We start from the raw sequence: 8,881 nt of genomic DNA on the forward strand, positions 1-8,881 counted from the left end.
AAAAATGAAATGTGAATTTTGATGTATACAATTGCTTGTATATATAATTAAATAAATTAGTATAATAAAATTGAAAATAATTGTTTATTTTATCAATAGATCATTATATAATTGTAATTTATATAATATATTACATTATATATATAAATATATAAATAATATATATGGGTCATGGTGGCACGTGGGCTGTGGAAGGAACAACCTGCCCGATCATGCTGTGTCGGCCCGACCTGCAGACCTTAAACCCCAAGCCTAGCACGACATGGACCATCTAGCCTGGCCTAGCACGACACAAATGCCATTATGTCATGTCATGCCAAGCCGGTCCAAACTTGGCCCGATTTACACCTCTACGTTGAGGAAGAATGAAAAATTAGAGAATTTAATCTAGGCATAAGAAATATTCTCTAAAATTATAACATGTAATGCTTTATTATATATTAATTCTCTAAAATTAGAGCATTCACCAAAAATAAAAAGCTTTTAAGTAAATTACTAGTTTTTGCATAAACTATTTATTTTATGATATAATTAGCATATAAGAATTTTAATGCCTATGATATATTTGTCTAGTGGTTTTTGTTTATTGAGAAAGACAAAAAATATTACAATTTTAACAAAACAAGACATAATTGCAAATACAGCGAATGAGAAAGAGAAACATAAGATGTTTTCCTTTTTTGTTGGATAGAAAGGAACTGGGACATGTTTTCCTTTTTTTTGTTGTTGTTTTGTTACTTTTAATTATTTTGATACAAATAATAAAATAATAGATAATTCCTGAGATGAAAAAAGCATTAGCCAGAACGGGTGTTGAACATAGGAAGCAGATTTTCTACTGACATGAGTACATGACTTAAGGTTTGTTCAACGATAATACTTTGTGTCATGTTGCACAAAAGATAAATATGTGCAAAAACAAATCACATACATAAAACATTGATATACAGTAAAGAGGCTTTTGCCCATCCGTGTAGGTTGTTCCTTCGGCCATAAGATACTAAGTTTATTCTTATCGAGGGCGTCTGGCCATTCATTCCAATTAATTAACAAACATAAACCGATCAAGAATTGATCTAATTTGAAAAGAGAAATAAATGCCTAGAACGAGCTACTTGGAGGCAATTTGTCTGTTTCACCAACAAGTCAAAATCTCATATCTCTCTCATGTGTGAAAGCTTACGTCAGTTTGTGTGATGCTGATGCACCAATATAAAAAGGCGAATGCCTTCTTCATAAAGATATCATCTCTTCCTATCCATCCTCTGTTCATGTGGCGCATTTTTCTCACAACTTATAGAAAATTGAGCATTTTGTTCATCAGTTATTCAATAAATACATTCAAATCTGGCTTGGGTCAAGACACTTAGGGTCGAATCCACAAATGTTAGACCCTAATTCCAAATGTTCAGATTAGAGTTGATCTACTGATTAATAAATTACTTAATTCCAAACATGATAAAAAACTTGAACATTTAACAATTCAAACAGTAAACAATAAAGAGTAAAGAATAAAGTGTGGAAACTTCTAACAATATATAAATAATCCTAATTAGACCTGGCAATTAGGTCAGCCCAATTTTTTCCAAGTTGGATCGGGTTGGGCCATTCTCAAATTCAAGTTGCTAAATATGAGAACCTAACCCTATGTTTTCAGATTAGGTTGGGTCAGATTTACAAGTTGGGTCAACTTTTTGCCAAGTCTTATTCCTATCACTTTATGAGCTAGACCTACTCATGACAGAGTTTGGCTTGGTTTTTGCCAAAATTCTAATGAATCTGAAATCAGAATCTGAATTAATGGAGGATTCCATTTGTTTGGTTAGGCGGAATTGGAATCCTATCATCATTCCTGCTGGAATGGCATTCCACCATTTAATTAATGGATTGGTCATTCCCGTCTCTTCTTCTAGTAATAAGAATCCATTTCAGCCAATTCTGATTCCAATTTCAGTCTGAACCAAACAGATGAGGGAAATAGATCATTCCAATTTCGATTACAAAGTATTCTGCCAAATGGACCTTTGTTACTTTTCCATACGTAGTAGAACCCATAAACAAAACGGAGAAGTAAGGAAACACCCAATGTAGAAATCTGATTCTCGATGCACAAATATAAACATTCAAAGTCAAAAAACCACACCTCCACTTATACCTATCCTATTTTGAGTGGCACCTAACCCACATATACCTTGAATATACAAATTTTGACGGGGCATGGGCCATTCTCCCTAAACAAAACAAAACATCACTATCTCGTGTCAAACAGTAATGATGGGCTGGGTTGTTGACGTTTCATTGGAAAAGTTAGGAAGAATGACCAATCAGCACAGATCAGATTCTGTGCTAGTAGTGGGGGGGGGGGGTTGGAATTCAGAATTCTGCATCTTTGTATCCGTACTTGTCCGAAAAAATTAAGGGAAAAGTATGAATACACACGATGCTGAATTCCAGCCACTCCCTTCGACTAGTCTTCTCCCTCCCTATGAACCACATCCTGCTCGTGAATTTGACATCAATTCACGGTCACGATGCATTCCCCATGTACTGTGGCTAGTACATTCTGAGCTGGGCTGATCGGTAATTCTCCCAAAAATTAAACAGCATTGATCTGTGTGAAGGACACGTTAGCATGGGTGTCGGTCAGTCATTCACATGGAGCTTCAAAATTAACCAAGCCTTTCCCTTTCATTGGGTCATGCAACTATCGATTCAAGCCAATTTCCTCTCGTTTTTCATTGGCAGTGGGGAGTTGGTCCAGTTAAAAAGTCCATAGACTTGTTTTTTGGCTCGGTTTGGAAGGAGTAAATGCAAATATGTACTTTGCAAATACATATAAGATAATGCAAAATATAAGGTTTTGCATTTATAATCCTTCCAAACTGAGCCTAAGAAACAAGTCTATTTTGTTTTCTGGTTAACAAGAAGTATATAATTAATTAAGTTCAGTCTGATCAGCTTGCTCGAACTGATGAGGAACGTGGAATTGGGTTAGACTGGTAGTTGATAAAACTGGAAACTTCTGTTTAGAAATAGAAATTAAAACCCCAGAAACCCAACACCCCGAATTTCTCGCTTGTGGTGAAACAGGCATGCACGTAGCACAGTTTGTGAACCTTAAAGCTACTCAAAAACAACTTATAAATAACTGCTTTTGGTGGCACTGCACTGCAACTTAGCTAACTCCATTGTCTCTCTTCATGCACGCATGCTCTTGAAGATATGTTGAGTAATCCGGGTTTAAGAAAAGGTTCCTGGACTGAAGAAGAAGATATTCTTTTGAGGGAGTGCATTGAGAAGTATGGGGAGGGAAAATGGTATCGGGTTCCTGTTAGAGCAGGTGCGGTGTGCCGTATTTTCTTTGTTTTCTTTTTTGCTAAATTATATTGCTGATGCAGAGAGAGAGAGAGAGAGAGAGAGAGAGAGATTCTCTTAATTAAAATAGTTGCAAATAAAAATTTGTTGAAATTTCTTTCTCAATTCTTCTTGGGTTTCCAGGTCTGAAGAGATGCCGGAAGAGCTGTAGGCTGAGATGGTTGAACTACCTCAAACCAAATATCAAGAGAGGACAGTTCACGGCAGATGAAGTTGATCTCATTACCAAACTTCATAAGCTCTTAGGCAACAGGTAAATTCAAAGCCGTTTAGTTCAGCCCTGCAGCTTGAATGCCACAAAAAAATCAAACTAATTGTGATATTATACCCTTGCATTAATTATATCCTGAAATGGGTCCATTATCAAAGTATTGTAGGGGAGGTGAGTGAGTTCAGATTTCTTGAAAATGAATTGCTTCCCTAACTAATAATATGGAGAGTGGATTAGTTGAACTTGATAGCTGTGTTATGGGCAAGGTTCAAAATTCCACAACTATTTTGTTCTGACTTCTGATGACCAACTTGTGCCGGTACTGGAAACGTAGTTAAAGGAGCTGAGAGATCTCATTCCTTTTCGTCGTTTCGATTGAGCCTGTATTGGTGGCGTATCGTAGCGTTTCGGTTGCATATTTGCTATTACTGAAAGCCAAGATAAATTAATAGTGCAAAAGCGAAAATAAAAGGAAAGAGGAAACAAGAAGTCTAACCCTCTTTAGAATCCTTTCACACTTAAATTCTCCAAATCCTTTCTAAACTAAACACCCCAAATCTCTATATCTATAGAACAAAAAGGCAAAAACATTAATGTTGTGTTTGGTTTGAAGGGAAAAGAAGGGAAAGACTTTACAAACTTTGTATAAAATTACCTACCTTTTCCTTCAAACCAAATATAACCTAAAGTTCAAGAATTTTTTTTTTTTTTCACGTTGATATACTTTTTTGTGTTGAAAATCTAACATTTTCTTTGGTGCTATAAGCAAACATTAAAATATTTATACTCGGACATATTGTATATGTCCCAATGGACATGGCCATGTATGGGATATATATACTATGTCTAAGAGTGTATGATACACCTTGGTTTGGTTTCAGGCCGTATTGCAATGTATAATGTATTGGTGGCCACACTTTGATACACAACGATACAAAGGCGTATCGACCCCTAGAGTTTGATGATTCGATATATAAGTCTTTTCACCCCTTTTGGACTTGCTATGGGCGCATATGACCATCCCAACACTTCTGTCAATTGGGAATCATGCCCACTTGCAATAAAAAGGCAAAAGGAAGGAAAAGTGGGAAAAGAAGAGGAGGAGAAAAAGATATCGTCGTATTTTTCCAAAACAAAAGGTATATTCTCTTATTTAATTTTTTAGATATTTATATTTTTTGTTTTGTTGTGTAGTATGTTTAAAGTGAATATATTTATTATTTGAAGAAATATAGTTATTATTTATATAAAAATTTTAAATAAATAATTTTCTCGGAAGAATAGCAAAAACTGAAAATTATAATGTTTAATAAAAATAAAATAAATGCTTAAATGTTGAACTTTTTATTAGTGTTATTGTATGGTATGTACATGTTCTAGAGTCCTGTTATTGTTGATTGTAATATTTCTCTTTATATAACCTATTAAAATGTGTATTTCTCATGTGTTTATACCTTATTTTTAATTCATCTTTATATTTACTGTTATTAATGCACTTATGTGATTTGTCTGAATTTCTCTACCATATCCAGGTGTCTTCATATGTTTTATTTGTATCCATGTGTTTTCAAAGTGTAACCGTATATGAGCTCTCCAATGCAATGCAATACTCATTACTAAAACATTGAGCCTTGGCTATAAATAGATTTATGGGGTTTGAATTGAAAATTGGGAAAAATAAATTAACTAATAAAATAGATTTTTATTATTTTTATTTTTTATTTTTATTTTGGTGTGATCTCATCATAAGAAATGATCATATAGTAGATCTACAAATGATCTATCATATCCATAGATTTATTAAAATTTCTTGTTTAGTATTTATTTTTTTCTAAAATTTTGAAGCAAACAGTTACATAATAATTATTATAAAAAAAATTATCAATAGCATATTCACTTATAAATTGTTTGAGTATATCTTTGATGGTGGTGAAGATAATTGGATTCTTAATTAGATATAAGATTTTAGTGAAAATTAAAAAAATAAACAAAATGATATAAAAAGTAGAAATTTATGTCTTACATGATGTGATGATACATAATAATTATAATGTGGATCTATGGTTAATCTATCATTTCCATAAACCCACTAAAAGTTTATATAAAAATTTAATTTTTTGAACTAAAAATAAATAAAAAAGTAACTATTTGAGCACTAAATAATTACCAATTTTATTCTTATAAATGGTTTCTATATTGGGAAGTTAGATAATTAGATTGCTTGGCTTTAGCTTTTTATAAGTACACACACAGAGAGATATATAGGTCATGCAAAGTGAGAGATTGAAAAATTCATTTTGGATATGTTTTTGATATTTATCTTTTTTGTTCACATTCATCATGAGATGTCATTTGCAGCAGTCTACCAAAACAGTCCAATTAATTTTAATTGGAGAAGTCAATAATAACACTCAATGCATGCCAGCTGTAAAGTGTATATGACTCAGAACCACTCAACTCAACTTGTCACTTGGTATTTAATTTATGGCTAGCATGCGTGGGCGTTGATAATTGGTCACACGTACAGCTTATCATAGCCCATGATACTGCTAGTTAGGGGAAACCGGATTTTTGAAAGCAAAACAAAAAGGATAGGAATGGAACCGAAATTACCTTTTCATTTCATTGGATTCCAAATCCAAAGCTTTGAAACCAAATTATCTTTTTCAATTATTGCTTCTCAGGTGGTCATTAATTGCGGGTAGACTTCCCGGGAGGACAGCAAATGATATCAAGAACTACTGCAATACGCGGATGCGCAAAAACAAGGTCCCCCCTAGAAAAGAAAAAGAGACGACGGATGACAAAATTGTAACTCAGAAGACCAAAGTTTTCAGGCCTCAGCCTCTGAATTTGTGCAAAAATTCTCCATGCTTCCTGAGAAGGATGGCTGATTCTACAAGTGTAGGTGCTGTTAGTCATCATCAAACAGGAGAAGAAATGCCTAATAATAATAATAATAATGAGGTGTTTCTCAGTCTAGATCGTCCACCTCCTGCAGATGAGGCTTTACCATGGTGGAAGAGTATCTTAGCTGGGTGTGAAAATGAAATAGTAGGGGACAATGGGATCTCATGCTCCATTAGTGGTGGTAGTTCTGAACAAGATGTTGAGCTACTACTTAAAAGCCTCTGGGCTGAAGAAATGGACCCAAAAATGCTGGTCAACAAGCACACTTCCCTGGAAATAGGCTGTAATGATTGGGATAACTTGTCATTAGACAATGGAAATATTTGGGATCTTCTATTATAGCAAAAACAAGGACACTTCAATTTATAATTTGGTTTTCATGGCTTATTTGTCCTTTTTCACTTTCGTTGGACTATTCTTGCTCATTTTAACTTGGCAAGCTATATTAATTTATTGGGTATACTTGTTCCCAAACCTCATGAGACCCCCTAGGCTCTCAACTATCGTAACTAAACCTAAAACCTAGATACGTGATTTGACAATAAATTCACTGATTCTCTACTTCTCTCTTCTCCAGCTACGTTATATAATTCCCTATAAAATGATAAGTTTAGACAAATCTTATATGAAGGTCCAAACAGGTAAAATCAATCGGGACCCTGTTAAAATCTCAACTCAACTCAGAATTCGCACACCCACAAGTAGTAGTTATTCTATTAATATCAAGACTCAAACCCTTCGAGTCGAGTCTATTCGGTTTGGCCCTCACCACTGATAGCCCTAATAAAGATACATGCAAATTTACAATTATCAATACATTGTCTCAACCAATGCTCTCTCCATAATCCATATGAATTGGTCTTCTAGTACTTGCATAAATAGAGATAGGGTGGCCTTCATCGCTAGATCATGTGGTGCACCGTGTCCAGCTCAACGTTTAAAGCTATAAAACTGACAACATATTCGGCTTCTTAAGTTTTAGATTAGAGGGTGAAATACCTTTCTCACTCCTCAGTCTCCTGACAATTTATATTTTACTTTACCCTTATCAGGGAGCTGAGTGCCTTTGGTAATAGACTTCATTGTGAACGGTTGAAAATTGTTTACTTTTATTTGAAATAGTCATATAATACATAGAGATTAGCACGTAGTTTTTAATTTTTATATTTAAAGTATATATAGTGGATTGATTTTGTAAACCAATGTTTTTAAAACCGATTTGGAGGTTAATGGTTAGACCATCGGTTCAAATATTACATTTTTTTGATAAATGAACAATAAAAATGCAGTACTAAATAAGAAGATAAAGCATTACAAAAGGAAGAATCCCCAAATAGGTGGACTATCAATGATACCCAAAACTTTTTAGCCTAATATAAAATGCTTACATAATCAGAATCGAATTTTGCAACCTGCATTTGATTAATAATAAAAAAAATATATATATATATGAATTTTATATAAAAAAAATTGGATATATTATTATCACGATCTAAAATTCCCATGTGCATATTATCATAAAAAGTAAAAACAAGAAAGTGTTTTATCTTTTATATAAAACAATTTTTACTTTTTTTTTTAACAATGATGAACGTCTCTAACTTCACAAAAATTAGGATGAAATTCTATTTGTTTCATGTACGAGGGTTTTCTTATGCCAACCAATAAGATGAACGATGAACCCACTTAAAAAGATATTAAGAAGAGAGCATACTTGAATTTATTAATTTTGGCTAGCGAGACAAGAGGTTTCCTTGTGCCAATTGCCAACCAATGAAATGAACCCACATAAAAAATTATTCTGCATCACATTAAATGCGCAATTGAGGTGAGACAGGAATAGAGCATACCAGAGTTAATTAATTTAGATTCTTCGGCGTACTACTATACTAGATAATACAACATTACAACGTGTCACTGACACCGTGTCAGGGACAATACAGAACCAATTGATAAAAAATTGTTCCACGTCACATTAAATGTTAATGGGTGAGAAAACATTTAATTATTTGCAAATAATTTCTTAAGAATTACTAAATTATTTAATAATTAGTAAAATAATATCTTAAAGAGTACTAAAATAATTAATAATTAATTAAAAATAAAATATTTAATAATTAATACAAATAAAAATGATAAAAAAAATTAAAAGTTACAAAATATTTAATAATTAAGAACTCTAGTTCTATGGCACTCATCCACTATCACTCCCTTTCCTTCCCTAAGATCTTGGTCTCGGGTATTTGCATTGTGAAACAAATCATTAAAATGGACCCAAAACAGGTCCGTTTCCAGTGAACATCTTCATTCAAAATTAAATTTGTATGGTTGAAAACTGAGCTTGAAAGATGAAAAGAGTGTTCAACAGCCTTACAGAAAGACATC

At 33.3% G+C, this 8,881-nt stretch overlaps 1 protein-coding gene across 1 annotated transcript; it reads left to right on the forward strand.

Annotated features, from left to right (window-relative positions):
- Positions 1-3,170: 3,170 nt before the first annotated feature.
- LOC148863866 (transcription factor MYB1-like) lies at positions 3,171-6,881 on the forward strand. The gene is made up of 3 exons (XM_088979360.1): positions 3,171-3,340; positions 3,499-3,628; positions 6,271-6,881. The coding sequence occupies exons 1-3, from the start codon at positions 3,223-3,225 to the stop codon at positions 6,836-6,838; spliced, it is 816 nt and encodes a 271-aa protein (XP_088835486.1). The 5' UTR covers positions 3,171-3,222; the 3' UTR covers positions 6,839-6,881.
- The last annotated feature ends 2,000 nt before the right edge of the window (positions 6,882-8,881 follow it).

Source organism: Nelumbo lutea, chromosome 3, assembly GCF_056320005.1.
Source record: "Nelumbo lutea isolate HS-2025 chromosome 3, American lotus-T2T, whole genome shotgun sequence".
In the NCBI taxonomy this organism is placed as follows: domain Eukaryota; kingdom Viridiplantae; phylum Streptophyta; class Magnoliopsida; order Proteales; family Nelumbonaceae; genus Nelumbo; species Nelumbo lutea.